Raw genomic sequence first — 16,763 nt, 5'->3', positions numbered from 1 at the left:
TATTAAAAACAAAGAGCCCTAATCTCTTAAAAGCAGGTTGCATGAGGAAAAAATTAAGACTGCAGGATTAGGGAGGAGCTCCATATTTTATGATGGAGCAAATTCAAAATTAACAAACACCAAACATGTCCTCTTAACACACACAAAAAAACTTACCTCTCACATTCATTTTTCTCCCAAAAGAAAAAGCTGACTTTGTGCTACGCCTGCACTAAATTTTATTTACTGCTGGATGCTGTAATTGTACTGTCATTGCTGAAGAACTATCTGATCTTTACTCTTGGGCTAACAGGATTTTCTGACCTCTTATGTCAGCTTGTTTAAGAAGTTCAAGCGCACAGGGTGACTGGACTTTCAAAGCGAAGGACTTGAACCACCTGTAGCAGGGGAGCCCACAAAAGATACCTTACCTGCAGTTCAGAGAAGCCACAAGGCAGTAACCAAAGCCAACAGCAAATTTAAGTTCTGGTGTTAGAGGAGAGGAAGGAGAGGGAGAAAAACTACACAAATAATAATTAAAAATAATACTAATAATCCCAACATTAACAGGAACACTAAATCACCCCAGATGGCACCATGGCCCTGTGTCACTCGTAAATGCAACACAGACTCACAATAGCCAAAGGGGGGATGGAGGCTGATGTGCAGAAGCAGCTGCTTGTAGACCACAGCCTATTTATGCAAACCTTTCTGACACTTGCTGCTCGTGGAACCTACCACACAGCAAAATACCTCAAGCTGGCCCTTAGATGTTGTCTTCAGCACCTGTTTTTGTTGTTGTGTTTGTTTTTAAACACCTGTTTCCTCATTCTGCCATCTAGCACCTACACCACAGAGCAGACAAAATAAACCAAGCCAAGCTCCATCTCCTAGCCGAGAAACAGTTTAAAGACAATTCATAATTCTTTGCCCAGAGATAAGACAGTCCCTCCAGGGGGTGGGAAGACTTTAGGCATAGATAAAATTGAAAGCCTTTAAGTGAATCTGAAGACACTGCTAAGCTTAAGATGCTGTAAGTTCTAAAATGCAGAGCTACGAGCATCTCCACGTTACTAGAAGCACTACAGAAAACCATGCAGAATGGCCAGTTTAATCCTGTTAACATCTTTTCTTTTTTGTCACCCCTATGATTTTGACTAGGAAAAAAAAAATCTTGCCATCTTGCAGCCTTGGTTTGGGTTTTCGTTTTTGTTTGTTTGCTTGGTTTTTGCTTTTGTTTTTTTTTTTGAATGAATGAGTTAATGAATGCAAGGCAGACCTGTACGTTTAGCACAGAGACACACAATTATAGAAAGGTCAAGAGAAAAGAGGGCCACACTGACCTCATGAAAGCAAGCATATTCCAGCATGCTCCTGAAATATTCCGCATTTGTGGAGGAAAGAGCTTCTGGAGCACAATAGATGCAGTCTACTCGATATTTCCAACAGTTTAAAAAAAAAGTGTGAATATTAATAGAGCATGAAGCTGAGCTATTAATAGATTAGGCCTCTGGGGTTAACATAAAAGAGACTCAAGCAATACACAGCGTGTTAAGCCAGCTTATTAATGGTACTGCAGCAGGAAAGCTTCTATATATACTATCTAACAGCTTCTTCTACAACTGTGTTTTGGGGATACTGGGTAGGTAAGGGAAGAACAGATATTCACATCAGCCTCTTTTTATGATTTTTTTTTAGGGTAAAAAACAGGTTACAAATGTACTGTGTTTCGAAACAACGGGTGACTGAAGATGACACCAGTGTGCATACATGGAGGGGGCACATTAAGACCATTTTTATCCAGCTAACAGTTCAGCCCTTCCTGATTCCCGCATCCTACACCGTGCATGCTTAACATTCTCTCAGCGCGCAGACACCACTTCAAGTTTTGCTAACACCTTCTACACAATCTCAAAACACATCAAAACCAACAGAATGCATGCAGCTCCTAGCCTTTCTTTTCTTGTAAGCATTTTCCTTGTAACAAAGTAAGGAGGAAGACCACGCTTTCTTAAACTGACACTGATCTCAAGTTAGCATCTTGAGACATTCAGGGAACAAGAAGTTCATTATCAGTAATGTACAGCGATGCTCACATATCAGAAAGCCACAGCAAGTGTACGTAACCAGTGATGGTCTCTGGTACGAGGCCACGGTACGACAACAGAAAGCTCTGGTCCTGCAGAAATTCTCAGGTGTCAGTAGTGGTTAAAACAAAAAGCAAACAGTATCATGGTGGTGCTTGGATATAGCTGTCATGGACTACAGACATAAGTAGGTCAAGCTTTAGTATCAGAGATAATGTCTTGCACCTACGAGTTCCTTATCTGTTCGCACAACTCCCTAACAAATACCAGGTAACAGAAATGGCAAGTCTCTGTCCTATTTGTGTATTTCAAGAGTGTAAAATACTTTAGTGAACACACAAAAATGGTAACTAAACGGATGAAATTAAGCAACCACTACATGTCAGGATGAATCACCTAGCCCGTCTACAAGGGCTGAAACACATCCATCTGCCTGTGGGTTAACATCACTCATAAAACAATCGCTCCATCGCTGATCTGCCAGTCCCATTCCTCAAGGGAAACCTATAAAACACCTTTCAAAACAAGCCTGGGAACTAAAATTCATAACTCCACTGGGCTCAGAAAAAAAAAACACGAGCTCAATAGAGATATTGGATTTATGGCACAGTATAACGTTACCTCACACTAACCCCCTCACATTCCACAATGAATAATATACCAGGCTCTCTCCTTCCCCTAGGAGATAACCTTATCTCTTTCTTTCCTCTCCTACCTTCCTTGTAAGGAAACAGCAATTTCTTTGGGCTTGAACAGAGGCAAAGCAATGACATTTTATGTAGCTACAATCCATTTTGCTTAAGTGAGCAGGTCACACACAGCACTCTTTTTTGTTCCTTCTCCAATCTCAAAACCAACCAAAATTCTGTCAGACCCTTGCTCAGTGTGGATGGCATACCACAAACAACGAGGTGTGGGAACGAAAGGGCACGAACCACGGAGTGAAAAACGAGAAGGTGTTGCAGATGAAAAATTTCCTAGGGAAAGTGCTAAAGAGCAAGCTATCCAGTTTTACTTGGATTCCTCACAACAAATATAGATAGCTGGATGTGACAGCAGTGCAATGCGGAGGCAGAACACCAGCTAAAACCACAGCATGTTGGTTTTACCCAGCTGAACTCTGCCACAAGTGCTCTCTCACTCCCCTTCCTCAAAGGGAAAGGGAGAGAAAATATGATGGAAAGGGCTCAAGGGCTGCGATAAGGACAGGAAGATCACTCACCAATTATCGTCACAGGCAAAACAGACTCAGAGTTGGGAGATTAGTGAAATTTATTGCCTATTGCTAACAAGCTAGAGCAGTGAGAAACAAAGGAAAGAAACCAAAACCACCTTCCCCCCTCTCCCACCTCCTTCCTTTGAGTAATGCAGGTGAACAGGGAATGGGGCTGCGGTCAGTCCCTGACACTTTGTCTCTGCTGCTCCTTCACGGTCCCTCTCTGCCCCTGCTCCCCATGGGGTCCCTCCCATAGGATGGCGTCCTTCCCAAACTGAGCTTGCGGGGGCTGCCCACAGGCAGCAGGTCCTCAAGCACTGCTCCCACACGGCTCCATCCCACAAGGTCCATCCCCCAGGAGCAAACTGCCCCAGCACGGATCCCCCACAGATGGGCGGCAGCTCCCCCCAGATTCCCTGCTCCACGCAGGCTCCTCTCCGCAGGCTGCAGCTCCGGCCCGGGGCCTGCTCCTGTGGGGGCTCTCCATGGGCCGCAGCCTCCTCCAGGCCACATCCACCTGCTCCACCGGGGGCTCCTCCACCCATGGGGGGGCTGCAGCGTGGAGATCTGCTCCATGTGGGACCCATGGGCTGCAGGGGGACAGCCTGCTCCACCAGGGGCCTCTCCACAGGCCGCAGGAGGACTGCTGCTGTGTGCCTGGAGCACCTCCTGCCCTCCCGCTGCACTCACCTGGGGGCTGCAGGGCTGCTTCTCACTCCTCACTCTCCCAGCTGCTGTTGTGCATTGTTTTGTGTTTTTTTTCCTCTTCCTTAAATCTGCTCTCACAGAGGCACAAACAACATTGCTTATTGGCTTGGCTCTGCGGTGGGTCCCTTTGGAGCTGGCTGAAACTGGCCCTTATCTAACAGGGGGCAGCTGCAGGGCTCTGCTCACCGAGGCCACCCTCGCGGCCCCCCACTATCAAAGCCTTGCCACATAAACCCGATACACACAGGTGAACAGAATCAAGACAGGATCTGAAGACTCATCATGCAAGCAATAGCAATCCCCCTAGCCTTCTTGACTGGAAGCCTGGCTGATAAAGAATCCTGCTACCTCACATGGGATAGAAGTTGTTTTCTTAATCCATTTTATGAAAGGAGGCAATGAAACAGCCCATCTGTATGGAATAGTGCTGGGGTCTTACCTGTCATCGCTGCCTGCCCGGCCAGAACCGCTGGTGTACCATGGTCACAACAGTAACTTTTTCTTTCAGAAGTGATCTAAAAGATACCTACTTCACTAAACTCTGAACAGATTTGAAATTGCATCTAATTTTAGAACCCATGGTTCTGTTTTAGACCTGAGAAAGTACTTGCAGGTTCAAATGCCTACCTTGCCTTACTACACCAATAAATCTAATAAAATACAAAAAAAAACTACCATTACTCACAAGCTCACCCTTCCAAAAGAATGTTAAAAATACCAGAATATGAAAAAGAAAACAGAACACACACCACTATCCACTGTATGAATAAATAGTTTTGACTCTGCCAGCTCCAAAAGAAAGCATGATGAAGCAAAGAGCTCAGCTGGTGATACTGTGGAGAAATCTTTTAATATTAAAAATAAGAGCACACACAACCAAGAGCATCCCTCAAAAGGAAAGTCAGATCAATTTTCTTGCACTCATAATTCAAGTATATGAACTGGAGCACAAACTGCTTTAGAAATACATTTTAAAAGAAAATAAAAGGCTCTTTAAAGAGAAAGGATTTCATAAGATATAGCACTTATACCATCACGGTATGCATATTAATGTGCAAACACACAAATGTTGGCAGAAGAACAGAGTTCTCAGAGATCCTGAGTTCTTATAAATCTCAGGAAAATAGGTAGATAGAGGAAACAAATCTGTTCTAGCTTCCACTAAGAAAAAGGCCCCAGAGGGAGCCCCACTGTATTACCGGATACCAACGAGTCCACATGGGGCTTTGGTGTCTAACGAGCTGTAAACAAACGAAGTCACAAGAAAAGGCTTCATTAGTTCTGCTCCTTATAGAACTCCTAGATGTTCTTTTTAACGCATTATTAATTCATTGGACTCACTGCCTTAAGATGGAAGTTAAGGACTAAATTCAAAAAGAAAAAGAACTCAGAGAAAGCTGGCAATCTTTGTGTTTGAGAAGTTTAAGGGATACAAATTAAAGCCTAATCTTTTAGGACAGTAAGATAATCACAGGAGGTAAAGAAACAACCTGTTTTATGGACATTTTGTTTTGTAGCATCTGGTCCCAACCCTCCAGAGAAACAAACCTGCAATATATGAATCTAAACCAGGTATCACACTGCAAGAAGCAACTTACTTGTCTCCGAAATTCTCAGAAGCGCTGTGAAAACAATTCTTCCATAGGATGCAAGTGTGAATGCCAAGTTTTGAGACCTAATCACTGGACTAGTACTCATTTCCCATCCAGGATTCAGAGAAACTCCAGATAGTCCAATTATAATAAATCTAAGTTGCCACATATCAGGTAACTCATGTATATTTGTTCTGCCCATAATCTCTTTTTCTCTTTCTAGTGCTTGCAATGACTTGGATTTTGTGTTTTACTCCACCCAGTGATTTTTATTTTATTTTGGATAGTGTTTCATTCTGGAGAAGCCAGAACTTCTGAGATTACATTTTCTGTTTTAAATAGCTCCTGCCCAAGCTTGTGCAAACATCTCAGTGCACTCAAGCAATTCCCCTCCTATCACTGAGTTGTTGAGGTTTCAGATTATAAACAGACCATGACACGAAGCTGCATCCTTAGATAAAAACAAAACTTTCTGCTTTCTGCTCATCAGGTAGCAATGATTCCAATCACAGTTAGATGGATAGCCAAGTCCTGGCCTCATTCACACTTGTAGGAGTCAAATAAAACTCAGGGTGAACCTAGATGTTATCTCACTGAAAAACATGCAAATTAAGCATGGAATTGAAGCATGAAAGTTTAAATTATCCTGTTTTATCCTAACTAAAAATAAATGCTGTATGTGTTGGAAGACAACTCCTCCCAATGGAAAGCATTAGAATAATGAAAAATTTCATTACTTAATGCTACATTTTCCCCCCCCCTCCTCTAATGAGTCTGTTTCTACATTACAGCAGCACATTCTAGGAGATGAGAGGTTTTAAAATAGCATTACCATTTGGGAAAATGTACTTCTAACTAGCATTCTCTAACCCCTTCGCCCTCCCCAAAAAGTCATTTCTATTATTGTGTTTGAGAGAGACAAGTCACCCACAAGACTGAGCACTTGAAAAACCGTTTACCATAATAATAAAAATTGGTCCACCCCAATTCTATTCACTTTACCAGTGAAACAAGAAATAGTAGAACAATAAACTATCTTTATTTTGCAAACACAATAAAACAATTTATCTCAAAACAATGCAGTGGGGAAAGTCCAAGCAAGACCAAGTTCAGGTCCTAGCACATAAGATGGGAAAGTGATTCTCCTATGGAACACGTTTTAAATGCTCAGAATTTACATTCCAGATCCAAAAGGATTCAGCTTCTCCCCCTCACTTGGAACATTTGAAACAAAATAATGCAAACAAACAAAACCTAAGCCAGCTTGGACATATTTTTATTTCTGGATAAACACTAAGAATTCAATGAGATCTGGAACACTAAGTAGGTATTGCCCTTGGCTACACATTTTTATTTGTTTTGAGTTACTACATAAGGAGGTGAATCCGACAGAGCACCAGTGGAGAACATGATTTACAGAGGAAGAGTAACACTCCTTGTAAAATATGTACAAGTTGCAAATTGAGTGATAATGTTCATAGCTGCCACACAGAGTCAGGAAAGTTTCACACAATGTTTGGGAAGAAGAAAAAAAAATCAGAAATAGTCCAATCTCTGGCAGAGCCACCATATGGAGTTTACTGCAGTAACATACGTTTTGGCCACTCAGCATAGCTCTGCTGCCAACAATGATAGACTGAACTATTTCTTTACAAGATACATTCCTATAAAGAAACAGTAAATCCTAACCAGTGAAGCTCAGCCAGTTCAGCTGAATCTTTATAGTAATAAACAAAATAAAAGAAAAACATCACACCTTTCAGCATGCACTTTAGCATCCACAATGGTAAAAATATCAGAGTAGAAAATTGTAATACATGGCACGGGATGCAAAAAAAAAACCTCAAAGGTATTTAGACAGTCATGTATTTATCTATATCATCTCTCACTACATTATGAGCCTTTCCTGTATGCGTGGCCAAACCCAAGAAGGCAGGTATCTGCAGCAAATCCTTCAACTTCCTTAAGCTTGCTACCCTGAGTTACAGCGTGCCTAATTTATCAAAGCATAAACAGAAAATAAGAAAGCAGAGGCAGACAAGCTCCAAATGAAGGCTTATGACTGTCAGGCCATCTGGCACAGATGCTAGCTGCCTCGCTCCCTCTGCCATGTCAGAGCATCCAAACAGTTCCTGTGGAAGAGCAGATCTGCTGTAAGGATGTAGCTTTACTTGCCTCATTAAATCACGTGCCCGCAGCCCATCCAGTCTAAGGCCAGGTGAGAGCTGATGGATTCGGCTGGGGCAGCTTTCTGGACTGCCCCCACTGCCCGTTTCTCCTCTGTGTTCCCTTCCCTTGTCCCGCAGCAGCAGCTCTAAGCCTTCCTGAGCTTCCTGGGTACAACACTCAGGTAAATGACCCTACTGGCTGCAGGACGGCCAAGTCACCAAGGAGCTCTTCTGACAAAACAGTAGGAACTGCCTCATCCACCACAGCTGCTTCCTCTGAGCATCAGCTTAAGAGATTCTTGACTTGCTTGAGGCGTTTTGAAATCAAGATATTTTTCGACACACTACAAAGACATAACTGAATTATCTCAAAGCTTTAGTTTAACTTAAATGTTCTTTAAAGGGATATATCATGTGGTAAAAGGTTAGAACTTCCATGCTGAAATGCTTTAAATAAAAATCATTTCCTAACGAGGGGTGGAAACACTTCTACAACTGGAGGGTTGTGCTTTCCACTTCCCAGAGGTTAGGGCAGCTGTGCCAGAGGGGAGGAGGATACAAAAACTTTGGTGAAACTCCTCAGTAGGAGGGATATTTTAAATATTATATGAATCCATATGAAGATATGCAGAGTAATGCTGCTTCAATAGGGAAGCTCAAGGTTTAAGTGCTCCTGGGCACTGCTGAACTGGTAATTAAACAGCCAACTAAACAAGAGCCTTGAAATTTTATCAAGTGTTTAACAACACGAGGGTAGAGAAGCTGCTAAAAAAGCAGCATTCAGCTTCATAGTGTGCTTCCTCCTGGATGCTTTTGGGTTCTGGCCTCTCAGCTGCAAGAAACACTAACAAGTGAGCACTGGTCAAATTGCATAAGAAACTATGGAGGTGGTTTTAGTTAAATTGCTAATTTTTTTTTGCTTGAAATTGCAAAGACTAAAATTACACTTTTTTTTTCTGTTCAAATGTCTGTTCTAATCCCAGATTAATTTTAATTCAGTTTTGCTTAGTCAATGAGAGAAATGTGATGTCTAGGATTTCAGAGATAGAAACCTGTGATTTGTAAGAAATGCAACGTCTTAAGTGTTCAGAACATACATACAGGATTTATCACCTAACTCCTTACACTTCAACTGAAAACCCAGCTCCAGCTGCTCACTGTATGTTTTCAAACATAAGAGACTGAAATCTGGTCCTATATATCAATACAAGCCCATTTCAGTCAGTTGAGAGACTGACAGAGTACACAGCAAGGTTTGTACCTGTCTCTACAGCTACAGCTTTTTATCCTGCTTGTATTCTCTCCTGTCAAAGTATTTTCCTTGGAGCTGAACTGAAGATTATCAATCAAATTTTACCTCAATTTATCACTTCAACACCTACAAACAGCTTAAGTGATCAGACCAGAAGAGAATGGGAAAATAGCAGAAATGAATGCATTAGAAAGGCTATCAATTTGCTGAGCCCTCTCTATTGACTTTCCCTGAGTACAAGATGAAATCTGGTAGGCTTAATTGATTTCTGCATCTTTCATTCTTACCTAAACTTCTCATTTAAAAATAATGGCTAAAAACACAGGATTTTACTTGCAAAGAAAGAATCAACACTGGTAGGTTATTCCTGGAGTACACGCTCCTCTTTGTGTAAGTAACTCCTCCAGTCTGGAGTGCACTCACCAAAGATGTAGTGCAACTGATCAAAAGCAGCAATGAACAAGATTTCTGCCTGTCGAGGCTCCAGTCTGGTCTAACTTATGCAGCCAGAAGGCTTTTGTTACCTTTAGCTCCTTACATGTGCCTGTCCAGGTGTTTGCAAAGCACCTGTCTGAAATAGACAGAACCTGGAGTGAAAGCTACTACCCCATACACAAAACATACTTCACTCCAAAGGGTGCCTCTTAAGGTCTTGCTGCATTTAAGAAAGGAGAAAAGAAACAAAGACCATCTGTTACTGCAAGGTGACCAGTAGTTATGTTATCTACACACAAGGAAACCAAACAGAAACTGAACCATCACACACAATTACATTCCAAAAGCATCCTTATGGTGCCATCTGCATTACATGTTTTCAGGTTTTTTTCTTTGTTGAAAACACTGAAATATTACAGAAATCTTCTTGTAGAATAGGAATTTGTTTTCCTACAGAATGTTGATAAAGACCAAAGACAAACAAAGGTTTTTTAATGACCATTGTAGATATAAGAGCCTCAACATCAAATTTCTGCCCAAATGCAAAGAGGAACAGAAGTATGCATTTACAGTGAACCTAATGGACATTTCGGATATTTGTATGTTGGTGCAGCTCTTCATGGGAAGAAAAAAACAAGCAAAAACCACAAACACACGACATTTAATATTCCTTACCTTGGAACCAGCCAATATAGTTTTCAGCAGTTTTGTTCCCTTTCCAATGCCAACCACTGCAAAGACAGAAAGAGAAGTGCCACTTCAGAACTAGCTCTGCAATTCCCTTATTCAACACCAGTCACTACTAAATATGATGCTCATCAGAAATACTGCCTTTCGTGCTCAGTTAGCATATAAGGAGAGTCAGTGCTTATGAGAAAATCTCTCTGTGATGTTCAAATAACATGGGACTAGTGAAAGAAAAAAAAAAAAAAAACACATCTAAAGCAGAAAAGAAATAAGCTTCACCTAATTCTTAAAATGCTTTAATTCAGCTCCTATATTTATCTAGCTTTTAATCGCCAAAGAAACAGACAGTGCAATTAACCCCGTCTCTGGTTTGATGAAGGCAATGGCTCACTAATAATGAATCTGGCCTTCACTCTAAGTAAATAGGCCTTTTAAAGGTTGATGCTGGCTAAGAGAAATCCAGGCAAGATAGCGTAATGAAATAGTTTATCAGGGTCACAGCAAGCAAGTAAAATAATCAAAAGGTCTAAATGCCTCTGCCAAAAATCTTCTATAATCAAACCCTCCTGTTATTGTGTATGTACAAATTATTGTCTTTTCCATCTTAAGTAAGAACTACAGAAAGTGACAATCACTCAGCTTTTCATAAAAGAGGCAGACAGGAAAAAGAAATATTTTACATTTTGCTTTAAAGCTTTTTACAATATGGTGCTTGGATAAGCTTTCCTATTGATTTTCTCCACATACAGCAATCCAAAGAAACAAAAGACAACAGAAGGAAGATAGAAAACAATGAGGAGCCAGATACACTGTCACCACACGTTTGTGAGAGCATCGCCATGCTATTTATTGTAATTCATTGCAGAATTCTCCACGAGGTCACATCAAAAAAAAGACAGCGCTGATGAGAAATTAAGAAGTTATTCTTAAATTGTTCTACTGTTGCAGTAATAGAAGGTCACCTTCACCCTTCTTGAAATTTAAAAGCAAAATATTTGCATCAGTTGTACATGAAATACATAACAGCTATGTCCTTGATTTTAATAAAACTTCAGGAGTTAAGGGAAAGGTTAAGGGAACTTGCAAGAAATCAGCTTTGTGTTAACCAGGAAACAAAAGCATCTAGCCAGCTAATGGACTTCTTAAAACAAACAAAAACAAAAACCACATTTGTGCTCTAATGCTTCTCACTCTGAGACTCTTAAGAATTCTTATTCCCTGTAACTTATCCTCTTGGTTCTCGGGTTTTTTTTACAGTCACATATGCCCTTGTGCTTGTGCTTTTGCGTGCCTTCAGTTCAGCGTGTTCCTGTCACATTCACCAGACTGAGCTGCAACAAGGCTGAGAGAAGGAGATAAGCACACAGATAAAACTTTGTAACCACGCACTTCTCTTACAACTTGATGACATCACTGACAGCTCAATGTAACTGCTGAGCTGAAATTTGCTTTAAAGCGTCAAGAGATTCAATAGAGTAGTTTTAGAGGCATCGAATGCTTTTGTGAATAAGAGACTAACAATTCTCCTTGTTAATCATCAACTAGCATAGCATGTGTATTATTGAAAAACTAAACTTGCCAGACTACACAAGACACAGCAAGGTTTAACTGAATTTCACACTTGCATTTTGCCACCTTCCAAACCACTTCTTAAATGCCTGTTACTAACTGGATTAAATAATGCCAACTTCAGGAGTACCACCACTGCTCACTTACCTCTGCCTTTTTATAAACGGCTTAGACTGGGAGCCCTGTGTCCCAGGAAACCCTAAGATTTTACTCTCAGATCTTCCTCACATAAGGTTGAACGTAGCTCCATAACATACGCTTTCTTAAAGATGTAATGAGTGCTCCTAAAATTTTACCACTAGCTTTTAATTTTGTGGCTTTTTCTTCTTTTCTTCCTCTGTGGAACTACAGCTCATTATTGGCATGCAGAAACAAGAAAAAGATGAACAATTGCTATCATACAGCAAAAAGCACTCAATGAGAGCCACAGCCCTACACTGATATTAAAACAAGGTACTCTAAAGACTTAAGTTAGAGTTCCTTGCTTCTTCTATCTAATATATGAGACCTCACTGAAATACGAGCTGAGTCCCAGCTCTCATCACCTTCCAAATGCAACAGAAGCCACAGATGGGGACAGAAAAGACTTCACCTCCCAGAGACTGCAGTCACTCCAGACTCTTATAAGTGCAGGGCCATCGTTTGCCACTTGGTCCCTAAGTCACCTTTCATTAATGCCATAAATGACTGAGCTCTGCCTCCAAGGCCCTTCCTCATCTACACTTGCAGGGAGTAGGAAAAGAAATATGAAAGTGTGCCTCCTGATGAAAGGCACTGCCCAGGTGGTTGCGGTACACTTTGCACACCAAGCAGTGCTCTGTATCAGCTACTTCACATACACAAAGTTACAGATATTGAGCACATACAATCTGTGAAACAGCAGCAAAGATGGAGAGTGGACAGTCAGAGATTTCAGAAAATTCTTTATTATGCTCCCATACACCAAGGAATAAAGCTTCCTGCCCTCCCACCCCCCACCAAAAAGCAGCACACATTTTCTGAGTAACTTGTTTCTATTGTGTCTCCTAATAATCTTACCTGAACCCCCCAGGAAATCTCAACACATTCCCTTCCCCATTCCTCACAAGTCTTGTCCTTTCCAATCTAACTTCCACTGATTTTTCTCTGCGTGTTTTGTATGGCACTGGAATGAAACATCCCATGCCTTTCTGGATCAATCCGTAGCATATTAAGGTGATGAACTTCTCTGTCTTTACCAAGCACATCAAGCCCAAGTACTTTTTGTCATGCCACATGAGCTGGCTTCAGAGACTGCTGGATATCACAGAACAGTAGGAGAAGCAATTAAGGTCGAGTGATTTTTCTTTGCCTCTGGATCAATGCTGTTGATGTCCCACAATGAGCAGTAATATGCTCAATGGGAACATCTCTGCAAAAGGAAAACCTGGGCTTCAGTGAGACACACACTGTTCTCCGGTGAGTGGCCACAGAGCACAGGAAATCAGAACTGGAAGAGCTGGTACTTAACTCCTAGCCCAAGAAGGTTCCATTTTAAAATGCTCACGGTGACAGAGAGCAACGATTACCAGCATATACAGGCCTCTGTTAGCACCAATCTCTGCAAAAAACATTCCTTTGAAGCACAGCTCTCCCTGAGTGTCATTACATCAAAGCTCAATGGATTTATTTCGTGTACACCCATAGTTGCACTGTTGATTTTCTATACCCAAGTATCGCTGTTATTTCTTCTAGCCAAGGTGAGCTACAAAACTATGATTAAAGCAAGCTGTAGTTTTCCACATTACGTATCAACAAAACCATTGGTGACAGTATATGATATGGGATTAATCCAGCCCAATTATCATACCCCCGGCCAAGTTTTCAACAGCAACTGATATATCCTTTTCCTTAACAAAACAAAGGAATTTAATAAATAAATCACTATCAAAATTAAAAGGCAAAAATCTCCTTGATGATTCTTCTTTAATAAGCAAGATAGGACAGCAAGTGAAAACTATTTTTGTGCTAAGCCTCAAAAAATCAGCACTTGAATTGCTGTTATTCATCTATCCTTTGACAAGTATACAAGCCCAAAAGGCTCTCTCCAAATCCCAGCAATGCATTATTTTAAGAACAAATACTTTAGAAAATTATGATGACTATAAATCCCTAGCTTAACTAAAAAAAAGAGCCATAAATTTCTGAGGTTATTTAGAAAATACAGAATGTTGTGCAATGAATTCATGTAATAGCCCATGACTTATATCAGGGATTTGGGAAAAAAAATAACCTTTTGTTCAGGAACATATTATATGCATGTAGAAGTAGATGAAGGGGAAATTTAACCTGGATCACTCTTTTCCAGTAACTTGTCCTTCCCCCAATGCCACAAGGTTTGCCACGTGTATCCCAAATTGTTCTTCCACATCTGATTTCATGTAGGCATGAAAATGTTTCCCGAGCTCATTGTATAACTGTATTTATACTTTTCATTACCCAGAACTCCTGTCGCTGCACTGTCCAAAGTTCCACCGTGTCCAATTTTCAAGACCTGACTTTTTCTTTTGTTACCATTTGTTTGCACGCCAGCTTCTGCAAATAGAAATGGAAAGGAGGCATTACAGGACAAATAAAACATATTTCCAGATTGCTAAAGGAGAATAAAAAAAACACTTAAACTATGAAATAGTGGTGCAGAAACTGCTGTACTGAACATCCCAACCCACCTTACTTCTGATGAAGCTGATGACTCCAGGAATCGTGTACACATCACTGCTCCTTATTTATTAGCATTGAGTATGATTGATGTTCTAAGCCTCCTTAATTATTTCCAAAGTTTGACCAGGACGCTGCATTATCTCTCCGTTATGCCTTTCACATCAGACGTGACCTGGAGTCACCCACACAAGAGCTGCAGTCACTGCCTCCTCACCATGGAGGCAAATCAGCCTCAGTGAGCCAGTTCTACACTTGGGTCTCACCAAGTGAGAAGAAGCCTGTTCTCTAATAAAGGCCTAATTTAGATGCTCAAGTCCCCACATCCATTACGAAGGAAATCCATGCCACAGCCCCCTCATGTTTTCTCAATGATCAAACTTTTGTTTTCCCCTGGTAAGGGACAATCAAGACTCCATTTGTATTCAGCAAAAAAAAGTTCCTGCAGACTGAACTTCCAGCTTCCTTGAAACACTTTTTGGTTTCCACTCGGCTGCCGATTTATTTAGCTATTTTAGCAGCAAGAGGCACCTGGCACAGAGCTGAGCACCCCCCTACAGTCCCCAGGCCCGGGCCCCACGGCTGTGGGGCGGCAGCACGGGGACAAACCCCACAACCTCCCCATGCCGTGCCTCGGGACGAGCCCCCCCAAATGACCCCTTTGGGGGTTTTCTGGCCCGATGGGGGCCTCCCCATCCCCACGGGGCCTCCCCCCTCGGTTAGCAGGCCGGGCTCCTACCTGCCAGCAGCCTCTCCTTCAGCAGGTTGAGCACGGCTGCCGAGGTGGGTCCCTTGGGCTTGTAGACGGCGAAGAGCCCGCTGAGGGAGAAGAGCTTTTGGGCCGCCCTGGCCGCCACGCCGCCGCCACCCGCCTCCCCGCCGGCCATGCTCCGAGCCCGCCCTCCCTCGCCCGGGAGCCGCTGGGAAACGTAGTTCGGCCGGGCTCCGGCTCGTCCTTTTGATCAAAAAAAACTAGGAGTCCTTTCATAAAATATGCTGTAACTCAACCAGGAGTGAAGGCATACTGGGAGAATAAGGGAAAGTCTCCAACTGGTGCCCCCAAACCAGGTTGCTCTGTAGGTGGCTGGTAGCACGGCTGCCTGGCTGTGTGAGCCGTGCTTACAGCTGGGCATATACACAATAATTTGTAGGATTACAGCCCAAGTTTTAGATAAAGCTATCAGGTTTCCCTAACAGCTGGAGGTAGTCAATTAGAACATAAACGTATCGCGTTTTAATGAAGGCGGTGAGACCCCTGCAGTTCTGCCTTTGGCGCTGAGAAGAAAATCTTCCAGCACTATCAACCCAGCTCAAAGGCGGGATTTGAGATTTGAACCACCTCAGTGCTAGGTGCCTGATTCCTGGAATATCACATTTATGGACGATAGCTGCTAATCTCAAATACATAAGTTACATTTTGTGGTTGCATGCAGCTCACCCTGTCCTACAGTATGGGCAGAAAAACACATGGCTTTCTGATAAATGGGTTTGGAGAGCTGCTGTCCCTCCCCCTCACCCGTCACAACGTTAGTCACTGTACCTTCCCTGCACAACTTAAAAGAATTATATTCTGCTGACTACTTGCTCAGTCCATTAATCTTCCCGCCTTCACGTGTGTCATATAAGAAAGTATTGCTAAGGCAGGCTTCTCTCGGTGCTCTCCCTCCTCTTGTTAAATCACAAGGGAAGTACAGCGCGTGGGTTTTCCTCTTCAGGCCTGACTTGTACAGACTCATTTCTCTGACAACACTCCCAAGGCATTAAAGCAAGCTATACATGAGGAAGGTACCAGGAACTTGGATGTTTCATTCATTCATTTTATTTATTTGTTTGTAAGAGCCTGCAGATGAACCCACAAACAGACACTGAGGAAATAAACACATGTTTAGCTAAGGGCTAAGCGTGTTCCCGGTGCTTCCCAGAGCCTGAGAAACAAGTATTCCTGATGTCTCTGCACAGAGCAGGACCAAGGCCCATGAGTTCTTAAGCACTTTTTCAGCTTTCACTGGGGACAGGGTCTCCCTCAGTGCCTGCTCACACCTCCCATAGCAGCTCCTGGGCTCCCAGTGCTTCAGATACAAGCTACGATCACTGCTTCCAGGAGATGAGTACCTGCTTCCACTGCCACTAGCAGTGCTGAACAGCCTCCCTGACACACTTCTTGCACATATTACTGAAGGGGTCTAGTTAAAAAGAGGAGCACTAGCTCCTTTCTCCAGTACAATCATGTTTAGTGTAGTACCCACGTGTTCAGTAAGGGTGAAATCCAAACCATTCCTTCTTAATAAAAGTAGGGTGCCTACATCAGCTCTCTGGAACTATCATTCAAGGTTTTAATTATGTGCCTTATTTGCTTAGATCTCATTTACATAGCTGTAATCTGGCTGTGGAAAT

The 16,763-nt window shown here is 42.2% G+C and overlaps 1 protein-coding gene across 1 annotated transcript in view; it reads right to left on the bottom strand.

Annotated features, from left to right (window-relative positions):
• TRUB1 (TruB pseudouridine synthase family member 1) overlaps window positions 1-15,256 on the bottom strand; it is a 29,870-nt gene extending 14,614 nt beyond the window's left edge. The window contains exons 1-3 of the mRNA XM_032191232.1: window positions 15,109-15,256; window positions 14,151-14,246; window positions 10,113-10,168 (exon numbers count right to left, since the gene is read on the bottom strand). Coding sequence (XP_032047123.1) covers window positions 10,113-10,168; window positions 14,151-14,246; window positions 15,109-15,256 — 300 coding nt within the window. The remainder of the gene's footprint in view (window positions 1-10,112; window positions 10,169-14,150; window positions 14,247-15,108) is intronic.
• Window positions 15,257-16,763: the final 1,507 nt, after the last annotated feature.

This window comes from Aythya fuligula, chromosome 7 (genome assembly GCF_009819795.1).
Source record: "Aythya fuligula isolate bAytFul2 chromosome 7, bAytFul2.pri, whole genome shotgun sequence".
NCBI lineage: Eukaryota > Metazoa > Chordata > Aves > Anseriformes > Anatidae > Aythya > Aythya fuligula.
This window is presented reverse-complemented; position numbering and strand designations above follow the sequence as displayed.